Source organism: Ursus maritimus, unplaced genomic scaffold (genome assembly GCF_017311325.1).
Source record: "Ursus maritimus isolate PB19 unplaced genomic scaffold, ASM1731132v1 scaffold_23, whole genome shotgun sequence".
Lineage (NCBI taxonomy): Eukaryota > Metazoa > Chordata > Mammalia > Carnivora > Ursidae > Ursus > Ursus maritimus.
In genome coordinates this window covers 2,035,771-2,050,137 of record NW_024424786.1, presented here as the reverse complement: position 1 = coordinate 2,050,137, position 14,367 = coordinate 2,035,771, and the positions used below count along the sequence as shown (strand labels likewise).

The 14,367-nt window shown below is 49.2% G+C and overlaps 1 protein-coding gene across 3 annotated transcripts in view; it reads right to left on the bottom strand.

The window, feature by feature from the left end:
- TEAD1 (TEA domain transcription factor 1) overlaps window positions 1-14,367 on the bottom strand; it is a 253,092-nt gene that overhangs the window by 160,308 nt on the left and 78,417 nt on the right. For 2 of the 3 annotated variants that reach the window (XM_040638827.1, XM_040638828.1), the window contains exon 2: window positions 10,017-10,272. In XM_040638827.1, the coding sequence (XP_040494761.1) occupies window positions 10,017-10,173 (157 nt within the window). In that variant the 5' untranslated portion in view covers window positions 10,174-10,272. Of the gene's footprint in view, window positions 1-10,016; window positions 10,273-14,367 lie in introns of those variants that run through there. The other variant, XM_040638826.1, reaches the window with a different exon arrangement.

Below are 14,367 nucleotides of genomic sequence, written 5' to 3'. Positions count from 1 at the left end.
GACTTCCACATCAACGTGATGAATGGACCCAACGCTGATGAAGCTCACCATGTTTTACCTCCTCTTCTCCAATGGCCATCACCCACGCTCGTATCAGCTGACCACACTGGCGGCCACACCTCGAAACTCATCACTTGAAATCTCTCCACATCTAATCTCAGACACTGCCTCTCCCATGCATGACCACAGTCTCCTATCCTGCCACCTCCCCTAACTTAGCAGAGCCTCTGGGCAGCACAGGTCACGATTTCGCCCCTCCAGCATCACGTCGTCCCTTTCCCCCCTAGACTGGTACAACCAAGCTATCACTAGCACCTTGGTGTCTCAGGTCCCAAGCTTTGACAATTGTCAAAATACGGATGAACAAACAGTCCTGGTGAGAAAAATGTATGTATCACAAAATCATGCCATTGGGCTTCCCCCAAAGTAACACTCTCCGCCTATACGAAAATTAATTCAAAATGGATGACAGACCTAATGTAAAACATAAAACTATACACCTTTTTGAACAACACACAGGAGAAAATCTTCAGGATCTAAAGCTAGGCAATGACTTCTTCGGCATGACATCAAAAGTACAATCCGCAAAAGGGAAAATTAATAAACTGGATCTTATCAAAATTAAAAACTTTGTACTCTGGGAACCCATGTGAAGAAAATGAAAAGAAAAACCACAGACCAGGAGCAATATTTGCAAACCACATATCTAGCAAAGGACTTGTAATTAGAAGAAAGAACTCCCAAAACTCAACAGTAAAAATATGAATAATCCAATCAGACAATGGACAAAGGACATGAACAGACAGTTCACCAAACAGAATACACAGATGGCCAAGAAGCACATAAAAAGATGTTCAACATCTGAGTCATCGGAGAAATGCAAATCAAAAACCACACGAGACATCATCACACACCTACCAGAATGGCCAAAATCAACAACAGTGACAACACCAAATGCTGGTGAGGACGCAGGCAACCTCAATCACGGGTGAAAACATGAAATGGTACGACTGCTCTGGAAGACAGGTAACTAGTTTAAAAAAAAAAAAAAAGGCAGAAAAGCACAAGTACCACTCCTGGCCATTTTATCCCACAGAAATGAAAATACAAGTTCACTCAAAAACCTGTATATAAACGGTCATAGCAGCTTTATCTGTAGTAACCAAAAACAAGAACCAGTCCATACGCCCTTAAACAGACATACCACAGAATACACTCAACAATAAAAAGGAACACGCTATTGATACATACCAACAACCCGGATGAATCTCCAGGGAATTATGCCCAACGGAGAAAACCAATCCCAAAAAGGTTATATCCGGTATGATGCCATTATGCGACATGTTTGAAACGGTAACATTTTAGAAATTGAAGACTGATTAATGGTTGTCAGGAATTAGAGTGGGGGGAAGTGAGACAGAGTTAGGTGTGGTCATAAAAGGCAACCTCACACGGGGCGCCTGGTGGCTCAGTCAACTGAGCTCATCCAACCTGATTTCGGCTCAGGTCATGATCTTGGGGTCGTGAGATCGGACCCCATATCAGGCTCCATGCTGGGCGTGGAAAGAAAGAAAGAAAGAGAAAAGAAGGCTCTCCAGGTTCTCTCGGGGCCTCCTGTTAGTGCTGGGCCAAAATTTTTACTCACGCCATCCCCCCACCCCCACCCCACAGCAGCTCTACTGAGCCTGCTCTGCTTTTCGAGAGCCCACAACCCACCTCAGGCCGCAGGGCCTTACCGCCCATCTGGTCCTGCCTCTGCACCTCGAGTAAGAGAAGCTCTAACCCCTTTAAAGTCACTTCTGGGTCTGTGTCATCAGATATATCCTCACCTCATCAATTTTTCTCCCCTGCTAACCCATGGTCTCTCCCCTGTCCTGAAGGAAGTCTTCCCTTAACTATTCACGTCCTTCAAGATACCCTCCCACCGCTCCTCCTGTGTGTGGCCAAGCCTCTCCAAAGACTGGACCATGGTCATGCGCCATCTGGGGACAGAGGAAACGTAAACTCAATGATGTAGTTTACTTCCTGGACCCGAGCCTTGTAAAGGACTGCTTCAAATGTTAGGTCTCATTCTCTGCTCACATTTTTTCTTTCAGCCGCTCTAAAAATGCGCTCCTGTCCTCCCGGACCCAGGCCGCAGCCTCCCAGGCCTGTGGGCTCTCAAGCTGGCTGATCCCCCATAATTACCCAGGGAGCTTTAGAAAATAGAGATTCCCAGACCGTACTCCCAGAGGTTCTGATTCAGTCGGTCTGACTCAGTTTTTGTTTTCTTTTTCAGCTTCTCAAGTGCTTCTGCTGCTGGTGGTCAGGCTGGGGAACCACCGATGGGTCTCCCTTTTTCTTAAAAAGGCAATTTCTTCATTGTCCCACTGCTCCAGGCACCTCCCTCGAAATCCACGTCAGCTCCACCGTGACCCACGGTGAGCCTGCGCCCCACAGGCCGTCCCCACCGCTCTCACAGCTCCGGGGACCACTTCTCTGCTTGTGAGCCCCCACGCAGCCTTGGCGGCCACCCAGTACCCTCCAGCACATGACAAAACCCAACCCTTCATTCTGCCCTCTCTACAAACCCTCTTCTCCTGTCTCCACTCCCCCCACTTCATGCTCCGGGCCCCCCCAAGCAGAACCCTGACATCACTCAACTCTTCCTTCTCTTTCACAAATCCCATCGGGTCCGCCAGTCCGGGTGGTTCCACGTCCAAAACTTCTCCGCCCACACTGCCAGTACCTGGTCTGGGCCTCTTCCTCTCCCCCTGGGCTCCTGCAAGAGTCATCTAACTTGCCTACACGCCTGCAGAGCCGGCTTCGTAAAACACTGGCTGAGTCACGTCGTCTCTCCCGGAAAAATGTAATGGCTTCCCTTTGTCCTCAGAATGAGCCCCAGACACCATAGCGTGGCATTCAAGGTCCTCCATGACGCACGGGCGGCCCACCATCACCCTCCCAGATACACCCTCGTCTCTCAGAGCACCAGAGCTGTGCCCTTCCAGGGCTCCGGGACTATATCACACTGTGCCCGTCCCTTCTCTCTCCCCACAGTAGCAAGTCTGAACCGAGGCTCCACTCATCACCCCCGTCTGTACGCAGCGATCCTGGAACTACACGCAAAGATGCCTCTTCCTGCGGAGAAGAGCCACAACTTTCTACAGATTCTCAATGGGGTCTATACTCCAAAGGAAGGAAAAAACAAACACGAAGTGGACTTTTCCCATTCCAAGTTAGCTCAGCGAAGTCTGCCTCTCTGCCTCTGGCTCTCATTCTCCTGCATTCTCCACTAGAGACCCACGCATTCCCCAGTCGTGAATAATCACACGTTCCGTGGCCCTGCCACTAAGCTAGGGACATCTCTAGTACAGAATATACTTCCTTCCGTACCAGCACATACTGCTGACCCTTGAACAATACTGAGGTTAAGGGCGCCGACCCCTGCAGACTCAAGCACCCGAGTATAACTTTTGACTTCCCAAAAACGTAACTACTAATAACAGCCTAATGTTGACCGGAAGCCTTACCAACAACAAACAGTTAATGAGCATATATTTTGTATGTTACATGTATTGTATACCGCAGTCTTCCGATAAAGTAAGCGAGGGTAAATTTTTTTTTAAATCATAAGGAAGAGAAAATACATTTATAGTACTGTACCGTAGCCTAAAAAATCTGCACAGTTCAAACCCATGTCGTTCAAGGATCAACTGTAGTTAACTGTATAAACTGGCTTGGCTTCAGATTGTCAGCTCCACCACTTCTTTACTGTGTGACCTTGAGCAATTAACTTGACCTTGGGCCTTAGCTTCCTCAGCTATCAAATGGAGATATTTGGGGCCCGTGGGTGGCTCAGTTGGTTAAGCGTCTGTCTTCGGCTCAGGTCATGATTCCGGGGTCCTGGGATCAAGCCCCACATCAGGCTCCCTGCTCAGCAGGGAGTCTGTTTCTCCCTCTGCCTCTGCCCTTCCCCACTGCTCGTCCTCACACTCTCGGTTTCAAATGAATAAAAAAAAAATTTTTAATTTAAAAAATAAAGAAATAAAATGGAGGTATCTGCAAGACCTGTATCACTGGGTTGTCATGAGGCATAAACAAGACAACACATTCTAAAGCAAAAAAGCCCACAGTCACTGGTCACCTGGGTCTGCTATGTTAAAGATTTTGTATCTGCTGTCCCCTTCCCAAAGCACAGTGCGGGCCCCCAATAAATGACTTCTGAATCCACGTCTTCCTGAATCCCAGGGCTCCTCCCCTGCCACCGGAAAGCTCTTAGAAAGCATAACTTGGTAATACTTCAACGTTCTTTGCCTTTTTTTCCCTTACGATCAATGCTTGAGCCATCCTACTTTCCAGCCAGACCGTACAAGGGCTCATACCTCACACACACACCCCTGCATGCCCCCCCCCACGGTAAACCTCTCGGGCAAAACGCTGATGATGCCGGCTTCACTCTTCTTGCAGGAACCAAACTCTTTCGAGAGCCCCCATTACTCATTTGTTCTCAGGAGTCCAGAATGAACCCTCATTCTACTACTGTGCCTGTCGGGCAAAACACCCTTCCAACCTCTTGAACTAACATCTGCCAACACGAAGGAAGAACCAGGGTTTCTTCTTTCTCAATCCAGGAAGACCATGAAGTATACAAACATCTTTCTCCCTTTTTTCCTGCTTTCTCCCTCTTCTAGCCAGTGCCTCTACCCGTAGAGCCCTCTGGGCTCAGGGTTACTCTGCGACCTTTCTTTTCTTTGTTTTAAGGACCTTTCTTTGTTTTGACCGAGTGTTCTGAAATGCATATATTCCTGATACCTTCTGAGTCTAACAAGACAGGGTGGGGTCCTTGCCTTAAGGGGCTTCTGGTCGGTTCTAAGGGCGCGGTTCTCTGTGCTTCATATCTGCAGCCAACTCACTTGAAATCATGCCCTGAATCACAGGCCAGACAGAGGAAATCGAAGATGCCACACGATGTCCAGATGCAGAAAAACAAGTTCACCTCAGGCCCCACGTGTGCCGTTTCCAAGTGGCCTTGAGATCCCATAGGGCTTGGGTCTTATAGCCATTTCCCTATCAGGGCCTCTGGGGCCTCCAGACATAGGCCAGCTCCCTGGTCTTGAGACGCTCCTCATTTTCCCAAGCAGTTCTCCAAGCCAGGAGGAGCCTGGGGACCACAGATCTCAGTCTCTGCCTGACTGACTAAAGCTCACGTGTGCCTGCTTGTATGCACCCATGCCGAAGGCCCCTGCCACCACCTCACTACGAAGGCCCCCTTCCCTCTTCGGTCAGAGATTCTAAGAAGTAGGCAGAGGGGCCATTCCAAGTCCAACGCTCCCCCAGCTGGCAGGGCTCAGGTCGGCAACTGGAGAGGACTGGCCCAGAGATGTCTTCCTTCTCCACCTCCCAAACTTATCCTGTCCTCACAGCTCTTCTCTCCAGGGCTAACCAGGAGGCCTGGAGTCCCAGCAAGAATGGGGCCATCCCTGGAGCTGCCCCCAGGCAAGGACCTTGAAGACATTTGCTCATAAAAGGAGAAAACCATGGCCCAGCGATTGCTCTAGCCAGGCCGCCTGTAGGATCCCAGGGCACCAGAATCTTCCAGACAGCTTCCTGGCCACCATGAGGGCCAGCCTTGTGATCTAGGATCCTCCCTGCTGCGTTATTTGAGAAGCTTTCTTCCTGCCAGCATTGGGCCAGGTGCCCTGGACACTGGTGGCCAAGAACAGGCTTCAAAAGGCTAAGTGGAAGGTGACTATCTTCAAAGGGCCCTCAAACTTCCCAGAAAGCTCTGGCACACAGCCCCAACCTCAGGTCAGAGTTTCCTGCAAATGAACTTGTGAGGGCTCCATGAGGGCAGGGACCATGTCTGTCTGCTTTGCCGCTGTACCAGGACAGCCCCCAGCACGTGGCTGGAATACGGGCGGGGCTCAATACTGACAAGTCATTAACATACAAATACCGCCACCAAGGAAGGAAGGAAGGCGTGCGGAAAGAGCCCAGGTTTGGGGGTCACACGGACCTGGATTTGAACCCTTCCGGCTCTACCATGTATATTCCTCATGTGTACCTTCGCCTACACAGCGGGGGTTAGAATACCCGCTCAAAATGTTGCTGTGAGCCGTAGATGGGAATCACATGGAAAGCCGTAGCCCAGGTCATGGCAGAGAACACTTTCTGTTTTCAGTTCAAAAATACTCTTACAGCTCTCACTCCATGCCGGACACTGTCCAAACATGGTGGGGGGAATCCCAGAGCACAATTAGTTTGTTTAACTCTTATAACAATCCCACGAAGTAGGACCTACTTAAATCCCTTCTGCGGTTGTGGAAAAGAGACACAAGGAGGAAAAGCAACTTGCCCGAAGTCTGGTATCTACAAGGGGCAGGGCCAAGCCTCCTAGAGATTCCAAAGTCCAAAATGTTAAGGGCTACATTTTTCTGTCTCTAAAGCCATCAGTCAAGGAATGTTTGCCCGTGTCCCCACCCTGGTGTGATTATGGTAGAAACTTGACCACATTGCCAGACTAGAGTTTTCAGCTGCAAAAACCAAAAATGCGTCCGGGTATCCCCGTGGTTCACAGCTCTGTTTTAAACTAATGGCCTGTTCCTGTGAAATTCAATCTCAGGCAAGTCTGCTGATCAAAAACTTCTCTTCCATCCTCTCCTCTTGCTATCTCCTCTCCAACTATCTACCAGAAAAAGAAACACGCGGCTATGTAAAAATAGGAAAAAGGAAAGGAAAGCAGAGAGAGAGAGAGCATAAGCTTGCACGCCCTCAGGAATAGAAAGGTCTCACTCTCCTAACTACCTCTAAGGACAGCTACCCACACAAGAGGGCCCGAGGCAGAAGTAGTTTGCCCACAGGGAGGCCAACCACATCAAGTCTCAGGGTCCCCATGCACCCCAGCAGCAGAGAGAGAATTAAGCCATCTCTTCGAATGGCCCGAACCTTCTCATAAAGAGAGCTTTCCATTTTTCCCCCCTGTAGGGCTGCATTTTCCCTACTGCCAACCACGGAGGAAATGTCATTACCAAAATACATCAGTGCTGCACTTGACCTTGCTTCTCAACTGGCTTAGGATTCATGACATCACAATGTACTCTACAAATGCTCAGAAATATCGGAAAACCCCCCTCAAGTCAAAAACACTTGGTATTTCACTAAAAAGCATTAAATTATTTTGGTTTTACTCTATGGAATCTAAAATGCTTTCAGTGTTTTCATTTTCAAAACACCGAAAAGAAAAAGTACGCTCGTAGGACCTTAGGAAACTTTGACTCCTGGTCTGGTTTGTGTTCTGGTTCATGGGGTAAGACGGGGAGCAGGCCGGAAGCCAGGAACAATAACTCGCCCCACACTGCTCTCTGACTCAGACCCCAAGTGGCAGGGGCTTCCCTGTGGAGGCTCCCGAGGCAAACTTCTCCCCTCCTCAAAGTCACGGGCAGGTTATCGGCCGCTCTCAAGAATCTGGGGCAGTTCTCCTAAGGGCCTAGTCTTCAGCTCCCAAATCCCTGCTAACTGCCACGTTTCCCTTTCAAATTAGCAGAGGCAAAACTCCTCCATGGGGGCCAATGAGACGGGATTGAGGACAGTGTTCTCTCTGCAAGGCAGCTGCTTGGAGATGGCACGGCTTCCAGGGCCCTGCAGCAAACGCAGGTGCTGCACCACCCCCCATCTGGACATATGACCCTGCAGTTGTAATTCCTACTGCTGCCTGCTCAAAAGACCACCCCATTTTCAATCAGGTTGGTCACTAACACAGGAAGTCAATGGATGCTGATTTTAAGGGAAAAAAGAATTCCTATATTAAGAACAAGTGCTCTCAGGAAGCACTCGGAATCTGATGGTCATGGGCATTAAAGACACTCCTGCACCCAGCTCTGAGTCTGTCCACATACTCCTCACTCTTACTGAGGGACAAGTCACAAAATTACAGCATCACAAAATGCACAGGTCCCGAGGACCCACAGACATTAACCACTTGACTGTCTTTTTCAGGGGAGAAAATGGAGATGCAGGCCAAGGGTAAGACTGTCTACTGTTGGCAAAGACTCAAATCCCGAAAATGCTCAGTGATTTTTCCATATTTAGCCCAGTGCCTCTGACACCCAAGGACCAACAAGAGCTCCTATTTACTTCCACAACAAATTACTTCCATGATGGTGGTACAGGCAGACGGGCTAATCTACCACGGCTGCTACCTAAAAAGTAAAAACAGAGGAGAAAACAGAACTGGAGTTGACAGCATTAACTGTTGCTCTGAATCACGTTGTCAGCGCGAAACCTCATTCCTCAAGTCAACGTGCTCCAGGATTCCTAAAGTGAGAAATGAAGGGCAGGAGTTACCCCCAACCAGGGTGTCCGACACGAGGCCAATACCGATAGTTTAGATTACAATTTCTGGGCAAACAAATGGGAGTCGTACAAGGCAGAGCAGCCTGAAGCCGCCTAACAAGTAGTAGTGAAATCAACTTCAAAGAAGCCTCAAAGATTAAAGTACTTTCCTCCGCCTTTAAAATGGGGGGTGGGGGGCTGCATCTTGAGATACGAAGATAAGACCCTGTAAGCAAATAACCAGGCTGGGGAAGGGGAAGCCCAGCAAAGATACACACACACACACACACACACACACACACAGAGGATCGGAGGCCCTGGAACTTTCTGCCCACAGCAGCTGCCATGGTTCACCCTGAGTCCATTTCACGAATGGACACGAAGAAGCTTCTCTGTCTACGAAGGATCACATGGGAGCATAAACCAAATGAAGACCTGGGCTCTCTCCCCCGTGTGTGCGACACGGACAGGCTGGAGACGCTAACGCCGCAGAGAGCAACATTTCCCTTGTTTCCATTACATCATCCGAGCTGGAGAAGGGGAGGGCGGGGAGCACAGCTGGTCGCAGCTGCACCACCATCTGCTTGCTCCTCAGCCGTGTGTGCTGGTTTGAGCGGCAGCCTCCTACGGCTCCTGACAGAGGAGGCGCAGTATTAAAGGTACAACACCCTATTATGGAAAAGCTCGCAAATTACTTAGAAATAAATCACTTCCATGATCAGTTAACAAGCTCAGGAAGGTTGCTGAGCCAGTTCTCTTGGAGTTTCGGTTATTTGTTTGCATCTCTTTGGACTCAGCTACAGTGCAAACTCTTGTCAACTCAACGTGCCCAATTAGACAAGCAGAACGTACAAGCAACCACCTGCCATCTGCTTCCCAAAAGGTAAGCAGCCAAAAAAGGACAGGTCCGCAGCTGGAAGCATTTATGGAAGGAGCGGGGAATATTCAAACCCAGTACCCAAGCCTCAGACTGGCGGACGGCTACTTGCCGCTGTCTTTGGCATCCCGAGCCATTCGGTTGACCAGTCTTGTCTTCGTGGGCACTCCTAGTACTGCTGGGCATCCCCTTGTAGAAGGGGAGACTGGTGAGAGCCTGGGGGTTAACCGCCTGGCCGGCCATTAAACTGCGAACGTGCAACAAAGCAGTAAGATGGTGGTTTGAAGGTCTGATCAAGCTACCCACGTGCGTCTCACCTGGCTGATGGGCGGTGCTTAAAAAACAAAAGTGCTGGCTTTTAAAATTGAGCGATTTCATATATAAACATCTATATTGCTAGTTCTTCTGGTGGGGGGGGATCAAGAGATTTGTCAACAGGAGGCCCCATGTCCATGTGGCACCGTCAATTACCAGGAGCTACTGAGCGGCAGGCTTCCATGAGATGGGGCAGGCGCTCTGAAGAACCAGCCCCACCCGTGGGGGTCCACATATACCACGGCAACTAAATCCCTACCTGGACCCTGAGAGCTTTCCCATAATGCTGCTGAGCGTGTAGAAGAACAAGAAAACCCCAGAGAATGACTGCCCAATGGTCCTTTATTGACTCTTCTGGTTGACTGAGACTTAACCCCTCGGATGGCCAGCTAAAACTCTACAAAGATCATTCCACCCAATACAATGAATGGATCTCAGAAGACTAGCTGCCATCACCCCTTATCACAAAAGCACATCGTAACATCTCAAAGGAGCATTGCAGACCGCTTACCATACATCTTGCCTTCGTCTGATAAGATGATTTTCCTCCTCCCGCATGGTGGGTAGATAGCCAAGGCCTCCTGAAAGCTCTGCTCAATGTCGGGGCTCCAGACCCCTTCTGCATCATTGTCGATTGGCTTGTCCGCAGAGTCGCTCATTCTTTCCATGTTTTCGGCAGGGCTCTCACTGCCGCTCCAGCTGCTGGGCTCAATTTTGGCGGTTGGATTTTCCAAGCCGAAGCCTGGAGCCTTTTCAAGAAAATAAACCTAAGAGAGAAATGAAAAAGATAGTATAGGGGTGAGGTAACAACCAACGATACTGCTCTTCCTCGTTCTATTACCTATTCTTCAGGCAGCAGCTTTGCTTGGAGAAGAACTCCTAACGGAGAAAACAGAATCTGGGGATCCAACTAGCTTTCGTTCTTTAGATATCGTGTTCAACACTCATACAGATATGCATACAGAAATGCAACGGCAGGCAGAAATTGGATAATCTTCACAGATGTGAGAACGGGGCTCCCTTGGAGTTGCAAGTTCACGGTGAATCCTGCAAAAACACTGACTAGATGCCTACCAGGAGCACTTTGCTCAAGGATAATCAAATGTCCGCAGCAAAACAAGTTGTTTAAAAGAAAAGAAAGTAAAACAAAAGAGGTCTGCCTCGCTGTGACAATTGGCATGATAACTCGAAAATGTCAAACCACCCAATATTTGTCACCTAGGTCACCGAAATGCAAGATGGTGGCAGGGTGGAGGAAGGAGGGGTTATTCTGTTATCACAAATACGCACTCCCCTACAACTGCCACGCCAGCTGCCCTCTATCTGCTACTGGGCAGCATTTTTCAGCGGGGTTTCCATCCCATCCCCTCAGGGCACTCTGCCACTCTCCGCTTCTAGACTGTAACCTTGAAGCAGGGACCAATTGCCCCCACTTCTGCCCTTCCCGCCAATCACTACAAGTGGCCAGCACATCGGCAGAAATGTTTTACACCTACATGGGGCCCTTCATCCAGGAGCCTACTTGGAATTTCTGATCACATGAAAACTGTAGGGAGTCTTTCATTTATTTTTCTGTAGCGCCGAAGATTACAGAACCAAAAGAAATTTTTCTCAAAGATTTATTCCCCTTAAATTATGCATGTAACCTATGGTCATAATGGGATAAGCTTTCCAAACAAATGTCAAACCAGCACAAACACCAATGTGAAAATGATCTAATCCAGTACCCCCTGCTGTCTGCACACTAACATATCAATATTCCTTTGTGGAAAAGGCATCAGATCATTAATTCAAAGGCTTCCCCAAAAAGGGAGAAGAAATGCTCCTGGGGATGGATCGAAGAGGGGGAGGCCCAGGGCCTGAGTGGGGAGAGCGCAGCGTAACCACCATCCCACCCCCTTCGCCACCTCGAGTCCACACCACATTACAACAGAGGTGGCCAGAAGGGAAGCAGATGCTGGCAGCCCCACCGGGCACCGGGCGCTGTTCGCTGCTCCAGGGCAGTCACCTGAGAGCAAGCAGCCTGTCTTCTCTCCTTCTCTTTCCCAACTGCCTCCCTTCCACCTGCCCTCCCCCAGCTGCGTTCATCAACAGATCCCAGGTGCAGACACTCAGGGGCCCGTGCACATTACACAATTAATGGTGTAACTAGTGGGTGCTTTTGGCTTCGTACTCTGACAGCTTTTTGGATCTAGCAGCACCTGGATAAAAGAAACCCTCAGGTTGTCTGCTTTTAAATGCTGCCACGGATCCATCACTCAAAGAACTTGTCAGCAAAATATTTACTACTTCTTACCAACACGTGTCCATTAACACAGGACTTTATGTTGAGAGGTATCAATCATGCCACAAGGAAGGGTCTCGTGACTGACCTGCAGATGAACTCCGCGAAGCCTCCAGTGTGGGTCTTCTGAATTCTTAAATTATGACATTTTTTTGGTGGGGATTTAGGGGCCTCACAGAAATGCAAGCCGAACTGTACTAGTCTACCCTACCGTCTGTTCCGCTGGCAAAGCAGCAGAGCGGGCAAAGCATGAGAAGATGAGCAAACGCTCGGAGGTAGCGGCGAATCCACCTTCCCCCCTCTACCTGACCCCGAAACAGAACAAAACAGTCAAATGGCACGCAGAGAAGCACAGGCCTGTGCCTGAGCTCTGGGCAGCTCGCGGCAGGATGAATTCACTGCGGGGAGCCACATTTGAGGATGAACAGTGGATGTGCCCAGCATGCAAGCAGGACAGTGGAGGAACAGAATCCAGGACAGCGGGGGCCAGCGGAGGGACGAGGGGAGCGTTCTTTGCCTAAGGAGAACACTACAGTCTAAGTAAGAGCCTCAGTCTTCAGACCAAAACACAGCAGCACCTCTGATCCCGTGCTTGACAGGCCTTCCTCTTCCATCAGCTGGTCGTACGGCCTGCACTGGAACGTCGTCAATGGCAAGGAACCCCCTACCTCCCCAAAACCGCTTCCTTCGTCCCGGCTGCTGAAATCCTTCTATCAAGGAGACTAAAACCCATGTCCCGGTTAACTTCCATCTATCCATCCCTTGGTGGTCTATCCATCCCTTGTGGGAGCAAATCCACCCCCACCAACACGCATTTAGGTATGACAGGAACAGCCCGCCAGACTCTGTGATCCAGACCAGACATAATGCACATCATCCCTCTGCCCAGCCCTCATGAGTGCATCCCAGTTTGCCCACAACCCTCCACGAATGACACTCAGCGGTGGACCTATGATCCATTTAAACCTCCAAGCTCCCAAGTGCTGTTCCTCAAATTCCTCTCTTGTGCAACTGGCTTAGGAGCTAAGAACATAAGTTTGTATTTATTCCTATTAAATTCCATTATTTTTACCCTTAGGCCATGACTCCAAGCTGGTAAGATCTTTCTGAATCATTAATTGCCAAGCTTAGTGTCCCTAGACACTGAACAACCTCTATGAGTTGTCACATGGGGAGGGTGCAGACCCATTCTTAGAAGTTCCAGAAGATTCTGACTCAACACACAGAAAAATTTCCAGCTAGCTGAACTTCCACGAGGGGTGAGACGCCTTAAACACAGGTAGTAGAGTCTTGCAGACAACCCCTTCAAGGTACCTCTAAAGCTAAAAATCACTAGTCCTTGGTAGGGAATGCACTATTAGCTGGCATTAACTGAACCATCCATTTTATTTTTTTTAAGATTTTTATTTATTTGAGAGAGAATGTGTGTGTGAGAGAGACAGAGAGCGCATGAGTGGGGTGAGGGGCAGAGGGAGAAGCAGGCTCTCTGCTGAGCAGGGAGCCCGATGCGGGGCTTGATCCCAGGACTCCGAAATCATGACCTGATCCGAAGGCAGATGCTTAATGGACTGAGCCACCCAGGCGCCCCGGATCTATCCATTTTAGTAAATACAGGCACTGTTCTAAATGCTCATGTTTTTATTCATTTACTGCAAAGGGAAGAACTCTGTGTCCAGGCTCTTGCAATTTGGTCAACTGGAGCTGAGCAGGATGGAATTACCTACTTTGGATAGGGGCCAGGACATAGCTCCAGAAGCTACCACATACATAATCCACAGAGGTCTACAGGCCCTTGGTTTTACAACCCAATTGTAAGACGAGGCCCCGTATGGGCAGAGAGTTTCCGATCACAAGACTGGGGCTGGCTGAGAAAAGCTCCCCGTACTGGATACCAAAATAACCATTCTGGCATTCTATCCCTCAGATCCCTTCCAGCCCGGCTCAAAATCCACCTCATCCTGGAAACATGTATCCAGTGACTCTGAGAGTATCAGCCACATGTTGGGAATATCCTAAAAACGTGTCTAATGGGTAAACCACCACCCAATCTAGCCGGCTTCTGAATGTACAGCAACAAGCACCTGCTTGCTACCAATAGTAAGATCTAATCAAACGAGATGAGTTTAGACTATCTGTGCCTGAGAGCTAACATCCTCACCTCCTCATACATCCTTCGAGCAAGGGAGTCACCTTTCCCTGGACGCAGTAACTGAAGAACACAGTACTGGGGGTGGGGGACGGAGCTCGTGGTATTAAGACTCAACCTGACGTGGCCTCCAAACCCAGCTCACCCACTAGCCTCGACACCCAGGCTAAATTAGTTAACCCCGCAGAAGCTCAGGTTTTAACGGACAAAGGGAGATCAATTCAATTCAATCCCAACACAGCAAAGTCATGAAGGGATTGCCTCACAGGACTGCCACAGAGATGCAGCGAGCTACATTGTGTACCATTAGTCCCCGGGTGCCTCCTTTTCCATCATTAACACTCTTCCAAAGGCTCATTTTCTCCCTCAATTCCTCCCTGGCTAAACTATAATAAATTCCAGAAAGAAATGTTACCAGTGACCCCAACATTC